The sequence below is a fragment of the Lissotriton helveticus genome, chromosome 3_1 (genome assembly GCF_964261635.1).
Source record: "Lissotriton helveticus chromosome 3_1, aLisHel1.1, whole genome shotgun sequence".
NCBI lineage: Eukaryota > Metazoa > Chordata > Amphibia > Caudata > Salamandridae > Lissotriton > Lissotriton helveticus.
Genome location: NC_136061.1, coordinates 398,049,010 through 398,061,697, shown reverse-complemented (window position 1 = coordinate 398,061,697; position 12,688 = coordinate 398,049,010). Strand labels below are relative to the sequence as shown.

The 12,688-nt window shown below is 46.5% G+C and overlaps 1 protein-coding gene across 4 annotated transcripts in view; it reads left to right on the top strand.

The window, feature by feature from the left end:
- The window catches only part of LOC144822522 (apoptosis-inducing factor 3-like), a 545,716-nt gene that overhangs the window by 343,905 nt on the left and 189,123 nt on the right, over positions 1 to 12,688 (top strand). For all 4 annotated transcript variants that reach the window (XM_078680159.1, XM_078680158.1, XM_078680160.1 and 1 more), the window contains 3 exons: positions 3,865 to 3,956; positions 9,966 to 10,096; positions 10,634 to 10,749. In XM_078680159.1, the coding sequence (XP_078536285.1) occupies positions 3,865 to 3,956; positions 9,966 to 10,096; positions 10,634 to 10,749 (339 nt within the window). The remainder of the gene's footprint in view (positions 1 to 3,864; positions 3,957 to 9,965; positions 10,097 to 10,633; positions 10,750 to 12,688) is intronic.

Here is a 12,688-nt window from a genome sequence, read left to right as displayed (position 1 = left end):
TACTTCTAACTTATCATCAAGAAATATACTTATGCAATCTATATGTTAGCTACATGGAGACAATCACAAGAGCAGTGGCACGAGCAGTACCACATGATGGGCACAGCTATGTATTACGCATGCGCATAAATTTCCCTCCACTTCTGCAGACGCGTCAGGACACGTGAGTGTGGCTGACGCATGCGCAGTAACTAAAATACAAGCGGCGGCCATTTTTAAGTACACGGATTAAATGCATTAGAAATACACGTAAGCAAGCTTCATAAACTTTACTCAAACTTAATATAAATGTTAGTAAGACGTATACTTATTATCTTGTTACACATAAACGAGGTTCTTGAGTACAGCAAGTCCGCAAAATATGCGAAGCTTTGCTTCATCAGTTATGCCTTCTATAGACGGTGACCATAACCCTCTCTGTCTACAAGTAAATGATATCTGGTGACCCTCAGGGCCTAAGGCATGTAATCGTCCCCTATTGACAACCAGAGAGGTAATCCCCTCCCAAGCGACGCCTTAAATGGCACAAAGTCTTCCAACAAGAAGACAAATTGCAAAGCATTAGGGAGGTTGTTGAATCTAAGAACAGGGAAATAATGGTGCTCTATAGTGATATGGGGAATCAATTGAATTTTCATCACTTTTACCGAGATTCAATTAATAAGCTAAGTTCTTTTTTTATTGTAGAAGGGAAATCGGCTCCACTAATCCATGGTACTCTCTTAACTGTAAAGAGGGCTGCATTATCTCTAGCCATCAGGATGAAGGATTTACCAGCAATTAAAATAGCTAGGAAAGATTATTCCAAGGCTCTGGTGGAAGCAAAACGCAATTGGGACGAGGCCCATTGGCAGGAACTTAAGCAGGCCTTGGTCCAGAGGGACGCAACACTATTCTGGGATTTAATCAACAGAAGGAACAGGAAAGTATCCGATCCAATCCCTAACCATATTACAGGCCAGCAATGGCAAGAACTCTTCTCCAAACTATATTTGGGAGAAGAGTGTTCTGCAACCCCAAGTGTTGGGGACACCTGTGATGATTGGGGAAGTCTCGAGTTATCGGACAGTTTTGAGCTCCAAAAGGTGGGGCTAGCAATAAATAGCATCGCTCCAGGAAAGGCAGCGGATCCCGACAGTCTTCCCATGGACCTGCTCCTGCACGATCCTAAGCCTTGGGCTCAATTTATTCTACTCATAATGAATCTGATAGCAAGGGGATTTCCTGTTCCGGACTCCTGGAAAGGTGCGGAGGTCGTCCCAATATTCAAGATAGGGAATAGGGAGGACCCTGCCAACTACAGACCGATCAGTTTGATCGATGTGATCCAGAAGGTGGTTGGCAGGGTGCTCCTTATGAGGATCAGAACGTGGATGGAGGATGGAAACATCCTGTCCCATTATCAAGCGGGGTTAAGGCAGAAGGTGGGTACAATGGACCAGGTGTTCAGATTCTACATGATCTAATGGAAAATAGTGATTATAGGGAAAGGCAGTCTGTGTCTGGCCTTCATAGATCTGAAGACTGCATTCGACCTGGTGCCCTGGGACAAGCTCTGGCAGGTTCTTCAACATCTGGGCATTTCCCCCAGATTCTTGATTTCCTAAAAGGGCTGCATTATTACAACTATGCAAAAATTAGGTGGGGATCTCAAGGGAAGTTGACAGAGAGGATCGTGGTGAACAGGGGGGTACGCCAGGGATGCGTGTTGGCCCCCACCCTGTTTTCACTATTCATCAATGGGGTGGTGGACCATCTCAATGAGGAACCAACAGACGCTCCCACTTTGGCGGGGGAGAACACACCAACCCTACTGTTCGCCGACGACACCCTCTTGATCTCCAAGTCACCGGGTGGCCTCCAAAAGCTTCTAAACAGATTTAGCTCCTTTTATAATTCTCAGGGGTTAATAATCAACACAAGTAAAACCAAATTAATGACTATCAACCCCTCTAAACGGTTTAGAAATGGCATTGCTCTAAACGGTGCCCCCCTGGATGTCGTCGAGTCTTTTGACTATTTGGGGATCAGAGTTTCTAAAAATATGAAAAGGAGTTCCCAAGATGCTATTAAACCACAAGCGGGTGTCTGGGGCTATCGTCAGAGAACAACATCTATCTGCGAGTAGGCTAGTCGCCCCGGCGCTTGCGGTCTATGACTGCAAAGCATTACCTTCGGCCCTATATGGGGCCGAACTCTGGGGCATGGAGAATACTAGTGAGCTTGCTAAGTCGGAGAATAAGTTTCTAAGAGACCTTATTTCCCTTCCCACCTCTACTCCCTTGAAGCCTTTATTTTATGATATGGGAAGGCGCTCTATTCAGGATATTGCACGCCTTCACCCTCTGCTCTTCTGGGCGCGCATAAGAAGGACCGCCGAGCTGTCCAACTATGCTACTGCCCTTGATGAACTGGTGTCAGCTGACACAGAGAGCAGAATCAAATGGATAGTAGACCTTAGGCAGCTTTTATTTGATATTGGAATCAGTGAGGCTTGGGCCAGTCAGACCCCACCACCCAAGCAGGATCTGGTGCCTATTGGGATTGGATGCAGATGCGCGAGCTATCTAATCCAAAATCTGGGAAACTTACCGAAGGGTTCTTTGAACACCAAAACATCTGTAAACTAGAACCCTACCTCGACTTTATACAGGTTCCCAGGGACAGGTTCCTATACATGAAGATGAGATTAGGGACCCTGCCACTTAATAATGTGATAGCATCTTGGAAAGGGCCTAATTCAACACCAGCTCCTTGTCCAAGTTGTGCCCATCCCTGCCCAGCCTACGGGATGGCTAGAGCAAAATGGCTCAAACCAGTCTGTAAAACGTTAGGCCTTACGAACCATTGTGCTGCACTACGATTCCTAAAAACTGATACTTCCTCCTTGACACTGATATGTAGAGTAGCTAAATATTTGTGATGCGCATGGCTGATACGAACAAAGATTCAGGCAAAAAAATTAACAAGTCTTAACACCTGAGACATGCATGGGTGACAGTTATGACAAAAGCAATCTTTTAAAAGTATAATGTCTAGTGTAAAAATTATCATGGTTGTAATTCTATTTCATCAGCCTTGTGAAAATGGATTCCCCTTCTTTTTATTTCATATTTATTTTAACTTGTATATTTGTTTTTTAAGTGTTTGGAACTTAACCCCTTCCATGCTCATGACGAGCTCAGCTCGTCATGCAGTACACTGCTTGTGTGCTCATGACAAGCTGAGCTCATCATGAACAATGGGATTCAAGGATCTGCAGCACAGAGGGTGAATTACTGTAGCATTGATAGTGTTAATGTATATTATGATGTTTTAAGTGCTCCATGTTTACACAAATTGGATTTTTTATATGTATATGCTTTTATGATAAACTTTTATCGAATAAACTTATTACTACTACTACTACTTACCACCGATCAGACCTGAGATGGATGGGGTATAATCACCTGTACAGGCCACAGCACAAATTTGAATTGCCATAAGCTCCACAGTTCTTTTACAAATCTAGAATAGCTGTGAAGGCTTCACAGACAGGTGTAAGTCAGAGCAATGAACTTTCTAATGTATGTTCCTCATCTTGGTCAGGCCAAGCCCCAGAGAGAGAGACTTTCAGAAGGAATAGGCTCAGCAGAGGATAATGCTGGAAACCGGAAGACTTGAACGATTTGGGAAATGGGATGAAATGGCTTTGTAAGATGTGGTATGTGGAGAATTGGTAGGGACCTACTTGGAAGAAGAGCAAAATAGGGATAGAGACTTGAAGGAGGGAGATTTGTTGGACTTGGAGAGTGCGGACAAAGTGGCTTGGAACATGGATATGGACAGGAATGCTTCTAATCCGTTCTTCTCTGATCCTTGCAGGTGGTGTTTGTCGACAGCCAGAAGAAGACTGTGCACTTCCAGGATGAAGCTTCTCTTCAGTATGACTGGCTTCTTATCGCAACAGGCAGCAGGTAAGCGCCTCACAAATCTAAATTGTACATTTATTGACGATGATGAATGTGAACATTTGTACAATGCACATTGTGGGATTAACTATCCCATGGATCAGCACTTTCAGAAATGGATTTACACCCCATGTGCAATCGGAATTGGATTTACACCCCATGTGCAATCAAAACCACACAACTGTGATATACTGTTCTAGTAACCAACCGGAATGGTTTAGATTATATGATGTATCCTATGAGCCTGCCATACATACGGGAAGCTTTTGCAGTGAGTCCTATATGTTGCATGCAGTGTCTCTCACTGGTGATAATTATCTTGCCTGGATCCCTAAGCAATGGAACATGGGATGCCATGAATGCATATTTTTGGCTTAGGCCACACCCGCAGAAAGGCAGTTATCTGATGACTATATCCCCCAAGTTAGTGCTATCTACGGGACGCATAAATGTGAGTTTGTTTGTTACATGGTGTCTCTTGTACATATGATAAGTATCCCAAATTAATTCCTAAGAAAGGAGGCTTGAGAGCTCTTAAAATGTTGTCACCAACAGCAGCGTGGTCAAATATTACTTTATGGTGTGACAATAATGGCCAGGACGCAAGCTGATGAGATACATATATCTCAAATTGTCTATGTTTTTATATGCTGTGTTGTTGGTCTGTGGTAGCAGATTCTGCGACTGCTGATGATTATAGAAGGCAGAACAATATTGATGACAAATAACCAAGCTAAATAAAAGGACAATGACTATCTACACTTACGAATCTGTTAGTGAGTGGGCATTCACTCAGTGAAATTTAGATGGGGAGGAATTAATGCATATAATATGTAAGGGTGCTTCAATAATTAGGAGGTGCCATAGTTGAATACTAATCATGATGATTGCTTTTAAGAGTTTAACTACAGGGAAAAGCCCACTTCCCCATTGTGAGTGAGCTCCGAAACCTCCCCACATTGGTTGAATATTATTAAACGGTCCATAGTCACATCTTTGTTCCATATATATTGATGATATCGCAACTTATGGGCTCCCTTGTATATATCGACGGAGTGCAATGCCTTTCTGTAGGTATGCAGTAAAATGTACTGGTGGATTGGTTAAGATTTCACTTTAGGGAGTGAGATTATGTTGATTTGCAGTGACCACCATTAACGGCAACTGGACACCTAGCCTGCCACTTTCCTGTGGGCTTTAGTTCCTGCTTGTTTCAGCCTGATCCAGTGACACTGTCGCTGCCCGGGTTTTCCTCCTAACCATTTTTCCTAACAGAAGCACCACCCACCCCTAGACCTACTTAATGCAAGCCTCAGCACGAATGCTGCAGTAGGCACCAGGACACCCAGCCTGCCACTTGCCTGTGGTCTCCAGTTCCTGCTTTTTCCAACCTGATTCTGTGACACTGTCACGTGAAACAGCGACTACCTGGGGTTTCCCCTCTCACCATTCTTCCCTCCAACAGAAGCCTCGCCCTTCCCAGGACCTACTTAATGCAGGCAGCTGCACAACCGGAACAGTAGGCACCTAGACACCTAGCCTGCCCCTTGCCTGTGGCCTCCAGTACCTGCTTGTTCCAGCCTGATCAAGTGACATATCCGCTGCAGAATTTCCTCACAGGCGTTTTCCTACTCACTGTTCTTCCTGCCAACAGAGGCCCCGCCCACCTCAGAACCTATGTAATGCTGTCTGCAATGCGACCGCGCGACTCGCACACCAAAGGCCAGCCCATCTGTGCTGGACTGTGCCCAGTGCAAGGGCATGACCGACAAGACCGCCTTGAAGATAGCCCTCGACCTCCACCACAGACAGTTGAGAGGATTGAAGAAAATGGCCTTAGCCTCACGCATAGAATCAAGGTCCAATAACAGCAAAGTGCCCTTCAACATTGTCAAAGAATTCGCCAACCCCTCAGCTGCAACAAAAAACATTACCTCCCCCCTCACCCCACCACAGGAACCTGTGAAAACCTTGCAAACTTCTTCCACAACAAGATCACCTACATATTCTGGAACTTCAAACCCCATCCCAAGGCCACCAACATCTTCAAGCAACATAACGCTACAACCACAGATATCCCAGTAACCCAGTGGAGCCAGCTCTCCTCACAGGACACCATCTCCATCATGAACTCGGTCCACTCGGGCCCCAACCAGCCAGCAGCTACAAATCCCACGGACTTCACATCATATCCTATGCCAAAAACACACAACTCATCCTCTCCCTCCCTGAAGACACCACCAACACCAACTTGCACAACTGCATGACAAACGTCGCCAACTGGATGACGGACAACTGCCTGAAGCTCAACACGGACAAGTGAAGTTCTGATTTTTGGAAACAAAAGCTCCCCTGGTACGCATTCTCTGGCCCTCAGAGCTCTGACCTACTCCTACCCACAGTGACCACACTAGAAACCTTGGAATCATTCTAAACCACAAGCTAACCATGATGGCTTGGGTCAACGCCTTCTCCTCCTCATGCTTCTTCATCCTCTGCATGCTTTGTAAGGCACTCCAATAGCTACCCCAAAGCTCAAGATACACCATCACCCAAGCCCTTATCTCCAGCCGACAGGACTATGGCAACTCTCTCTACTTAGAGATTGCATCTCACCTCCTCCGATAACTACAGACCATATAGAACACCGCAGCCAGACGTGTTCTTTATTTAAAAGCAGTCCCTGACAAATTGTGAGAGGCTCATTAATATTAATGAGCCTCGCAATTTGCGACCCCATTGGGAATTGCAAACAGTGTGTTCCACACTGTTGTACATGGCATATTAAGCCTCGCAAATTGCAAGTCGCAACAGACTTGCAATTTGTGAGGCACAATTTTGCGCGTTGTACATCTGGCCCCCCTTTGTCTAACCCTCACCACCCGCATCCAACGTAGCCGATGCGGAGGTCGCTCCTTCTCCTACCTAGCAGCGAAGACATTGAACAAGCTACCCTTTCATCTACAGACCTCCCCATGTCTTCCAGAGTTCCCAAAGTCGCAAAAGACCGGGCTGTTCAACTAATCAACTGGCCCTTGCCAGCATTTGGGTACCCTCACGGGTGACAAAAGGCACTCTACAAATCTACTGATTGATTGATTGATTGACAGATGGTTTTGTATTTCCATTAGTTGAGATTACGTTCTCTTTCTACCTATAAGTATGGTTAATTAGTCTTTTTATTTTAATTTTCTAACCTACAGGCTTTTGCTATCATAATTGGTCATTTAGGAGAGCCTTATGCCTTTTTTAATCCACTTGTTTCTGATTTAGGGAAGAGATAGGCATGAAGGTATAGAAGCCCTGAGGAAAACCGAGTGAACCCGTAGAGCACCAATTCTTTCAGCTGAAGCATGTCTGCAAATTAGGATGTTGAAACATTGTGTTTTCTATAACATCTCAAATTTGGTTTTAACTACGATATGGGTACTAATTAAAAAATATTTTTTACTTTTACTGGAACCCTGCCTTTGTCTAGTACAATACCTTATGTGTGCTCCTCGTTTTGGTTGAGCCCGTTCCGGTGGTATTTATCTACCTGGATAAAACTAGACACCAATAATGAAGCATGCTGCCAGTTGGTGGAAGGGGTGTCTCCTCTTGGTATTTAAATAAACCATTAGGCAAGTGGGTAGAAAGGTAGGCAGGAATCAAACCGTCTCGAGCGCTCACAACTTGTGCATAATTGATGTATTTTGGGAGAATATAGAATTACCTCTCGCTCTTGTTGTGCGATACTACCGATTGATCAGCCGGGACCTGTTTCTCTGAGAAGGTGTTGCCATTTTATGTGGACCGTGCAGGCGCTCTTCTGGCTACGTGGTTTAAATCCCGCTCATGCCCGCCAGTCAGTCAACTTGTGGCTAGGAGGCATAGGGCAGCTACAGGTGATCCTGACTGTCTAACTAAGCACATGACATGGGGGGGGGCCTAATTGTCCAAGCTTCACCAAGCAAGGTAAATTCCAAATACTATCCGACCAGCCATCCTTACAGGGAATCAAAGAGAATTGATAGTTTCAGGTAGATTCTTTACAGTCTGGTTAGCCCTCTGATCCAATACTTCATTGTCTCCAAGAATGATGTAGGCTACTTAATGCCTTTCTGAGGAAAGATAGAGTCAAAAGTACCCTGACTCCGATCTTGTCACCCCTGGACTCAGGAGAATGCATGGTGTCCTTGGACTTGCAGAACGTGCATTTCCGTAAACCTATCCTGCAATTCGACTGGTGTTATCTAGGCTACAGTGTGGGCGAGAATCCCTTTCAAATTGGCTTTTCCTCTGCTCCTTGGGTGTTCACAAAGTGATGGCAGTAGTATCTCTTTTTAGGAAATCAACCTTTTCTGCGTGGTCACTCTCGATTTTTCACCTTTTGCTGGACCCTATATTTTTGCTGGCATTAGAACTGGTTGTGCTACCCTGTTAAACATGGTTGAGCTGGCATAATCCAAATTGGTATATTTACCTTGCCCGTAAGTCCTTTGTAACGGGTGTACCAAGGGCCTGCAAAGGTAAATGCTACTAGTGAAATGCAGCACCTATTGCTCCATCCTCTACAGTGATAGTGCAAAGATGGCTTCAGGCCTACCCTGAGTAGCCTGATTGTAGCAGGATACAAATTGGATTTCGACCTGTCAAAAGAAACCTTTTTGGTAGGTAAAAACCTTGCTTTTAAATATTAATAAGTCACCCCTATGTAGGTGTCGGCTCCATGAGGCCCTGAGAGGACTCAAAAATTACCTGGAAGTGACATAGTGCAGCCGCAGAGTGGTGCCTCTTCATGCAGTAGAGGAGTGGCAGTATGAGGAGTTTATGCACAATTCTAGCTTTTGTTTTTCTCGTAAGACTTCAGGGAAGGGTATGGATTCAAGACCAGAATAAATCACAAAAAAGCACTCTTTTTGTATTTGTACACCCAAATACTTTACCTTATCTAATATTTGGAACCTGACTTGAAAACCTCTAGTTCCGTGACCTCACCCATATGCCTCAATTAATCCTGCACATTTTCTCAGTCTTCCATATCCCACGGCTCATCAGTATAGCGAAGCCTTTCTTCCAGAGGTACCATAAGGAATCCTGCCTGATTATCTGAGATGTTGCTATCACATAGTCTCTATTTCATCACATCCTTCTGCTTAAACAGAGGGACGAACCAATTCTGGCCATGAAAATAGACTGCAGACTCTACCGTGACTAGCATGGGCTTGTCACCAGGTAGGCCTTTAAACATGAGCTAACATGGGTCATGGGTCTCTGCTGAAGCCCTGCCCTTCGTCCAAGTAACAATGTTAGCCACATAATCTCACTAAACATCATACAGTGAAATAATTGGTATCTGCCTGGCAACATGATGTCACTCGGTGCAATCCAGCCTTATATACCCAGAGGCCTAAAATCGCTCACAATAAATGCTAGCTTGAGAGAATAACAGTGAAACCACATTAAAGCCAAAACTCAGACGATGCCATCAGTTCAAGATTTCAGCTACTTAACTTACACCAATATATCTGAAAGTACTCTCATATTCCCTAACTCGGAGTGAAAATATCAGAGGGCTTGTTATGCATTGATGTTACTGACTTTAGGAAAGGAGCTTTTGGATAGGTGTACAATCAATGTGAATGAGCTATAAAAGAAAAGTAAAATTAATTTACAGATGTGAGAGAAAGGTTGAATGCAAATGTGTCATCTAGATGTACTGGTGGTAACTGTAAGAAGAAGGTGGATGCATGGGTACAACTGCAGTATGTAAAGGAGATAAACACACAAGTGGCAGCTATGTCTTTGGACGATTTCACAGCCTGGGATTAAATGGGGGTTTCACTGTGCAAATGTGTCTTGGAGAGAGGCTTGTATTCGATGCGCCCAGTAGAGGTGTGTCGGGTACTGCCACCGAGAAGATGTCCAACATAGGTTAGTTGGCATATGCTTTGGTAGGAAAAGTGTTCTCACTCTTTCGAGCTCTATAAATGACTTCCCTTGTACATAATTATTTTGTCCTTTTCACTCTAGCCCTAGGCAGCTGCAATGCCAAGGATCGGAGCTTCAGAATGTGTTTCTCCTGCGAACTCCCGAAGATGCAAACACAATATCTGAATCTGCAGTGGGCAAGAGAGTGGTGGTCATAGGATCCTCATTTATTGGTATGAGTTGTCTTCAAGTACTAGATTCCAATCTTTTGTATCCCCTAACCCCAACCATCTGACCTCTAGAAACCTCTTAACCACATTGGTGCTAAGGCAATTCCCGCTGGGTGCTGAACTCTCCAGATATCCATTGTTCATGACAAGGTCAGCTCGTTGTTAGCACAGCTCCAGTGCACTGCATGACGAGCTGACCTTGTCATGAGCATGGAAGGGGTTAAAGAATCAGAGTACCCTCAAATTCAACCCCTATAGAAAGAAAACTTTTAACTTTATGGACTGTGCTTACTCATCTCTGCCACAGAAAGCAATGCAAGGATGCACTCAGAAAAGCTATCTGCAGTGTAAATTGTCATGAAAGGCATGATGGGAAGGGACAGTGGGAGAAAGGTTAATGAAGTAACTAGGGTGAGAAAGAGCAGTGTCCTATTAAGAATTCAGATAGAGACATAGCCGGTCAGTGACATTACCACCCTGTTCTTCTAATGTATACTTCTTATGATGTTATGTGAACTTCTCACTTGCGTTGTATTTCAGGAATGGAGGTGGCGGCATTCCTGTCAGACAAGGCCATCTCAGTTTCTGTGGTTGGAACGTCGGAGGTCCCATTTCAGGCCGTGCTAGGACAACAAATTGGAAAAGTTGCCATGAAGGTCAGTAGTGTTCACTCTTTGATTGGTGATATTTAAGATGTTCTTCATCTGCCAAAAAGGAAACCTTTATATGAGTGTCTGATAAATTTTGAGCTAATGCTATAAAGTGGTAATAATGTTTGGTATACGCTTCAGGTTTTTGGGCTTTGTGAAAATATATGGTAAATTAGTAGGGTATCTTGTTTAGGTCTGTTAGACCTGTCAGCCCTAGGGTGGTCTTTCCCTATTTTTTTCGCCCTTGCCTCATTTTTTCCCACCTTCTTTTTGTTGGTCTTAGGTCTCCGGGCACCTTCCCATTGCTAATCAATGCTAAGGTGCAGGTGCTCTCTTCCCCCAATATGGCTGCCACTGACCCCTGCTACTGCAGCGTGGTTTTTTAGACGCACTCTAGTAGCCAGGAGCTGGCTGGAACCCCTAAACATTTTTGCGATACCAGCCTACCTTCCCTGCCCATAGCTAGAGTGAGGAAGCTCCTGGAACCTTCCGGAATAGGGGAGTGGTCACCAACTGCCATCTGAGAGAGTGGTCACCTGACCTGGGACTATAAAAGAAAAGGGAGGGAAACTTTCCAGTCAGTTGGGGCATCACTAACCTGGGGGACCCTACGCAGGAGACTTAGGCGGTAGGGCCTAGTCAGGAACCTATACCACTGGGGGTGACAGGGTTTAGGCGCTGCCCACCAAGCTGTGTGAGGAACACTGAACCCAGCCCACTGATCTGGCCCGGTGGGAGGGGAACCCAGGGACCACCTGAAGTGACCTGCAGAGGAAAGCCTTCAACTCAACCCCCCCCCCCTCCTCAAGAGACCACGAATCTGTTCTCTACAAGGGGCGTAGGAACCATCTAGCGCCAAGAAGACCTTCTAACTGCCCACAGGACTGTTGGGGGACCAACCAGGTATTAGCGCAGTGTCACCCCCTGCGCTCCCTGTCTCCATCTGGGCCCCCTTTGCTGTTCCGCCACTGTCGTGTGGCCTGTCTTGCCTTGACTGAAATTGAACTGACCTATCTGCCCAGCGCCCTCCTACTGTGCCCCCCTGAGAAGTGCTGATATTTCAGAGTCCATTGATGCCCCGGAGCGCTATGGCGGAGCGCTAGCTCCTGAACTGCCTAATTTGTTTGTAGCGCTAGTGGGTCATAAGGCGCTGTGTGCTCCTGTGAAGCGCTGCTTGGGAAGAGCGCAGTGTGACCCGGAGCTCCACCTCGACCCCGCGCTGCCTCAGAGAAGCGCTAGCAGGCCAACTCACCGCCGTAGCCCTCGCCGTGCTGACGAGGCCCGCCGCGCACCAAAGGCCGTCGGACCCCGTAGCAGCCTTGGCACTTCCCCGTTGAGCCTGTCACTTCCAACTGCAGCCCCTCAGCGGCCCCCTGAGCCAAGAGAGGGCCGCCGCAAAATCTTGTCAGGCCGCGGTAAGCCTCGCTGGGTTGAAGCATGCATCACCCTTGTCACGTGGTGGGGGGAACGCCGGCGCATCACTGGCCACGCCCCCACCTTGCCCGCACTGCGGATTGGTCAGCGAGTTCGCGCCCCTAGCCGGCCGCGCTGCTATTGGCAGCCGGCTCCACATCCTCCGGGGGCCGCGATCTGAAGTAGAGAGTCAGCGGAGCAAGCCTGAGGCCAGAGGGAGGCCCGAGAAGAGCGCCGGAGCCGCGCGGGTCTCCCCTGACTGGCCCTCACGCCCCTCATCTGGATCTGCGCAAGGGCTCAAGAAGAGCCGAAGAAGACCAGGTAATTCCCCCGGGGAGGAGGGCAGAAGACTCGGAGGACAAGCGGGCCCCTAGGAGTGGAAGGAGGGGTCCCGAGTTCGCCCCTCCCCCGGGGAAGACTGTGGCCAGGCCCTGTTGGCCCCACAAGTACTGTAACTGGGCTAAGGCCCCAAAAGGCACCATGAGGGGACCTCAATTAAGGAAAGTTAACCCCTGTCTAGGGGGATAGTTAG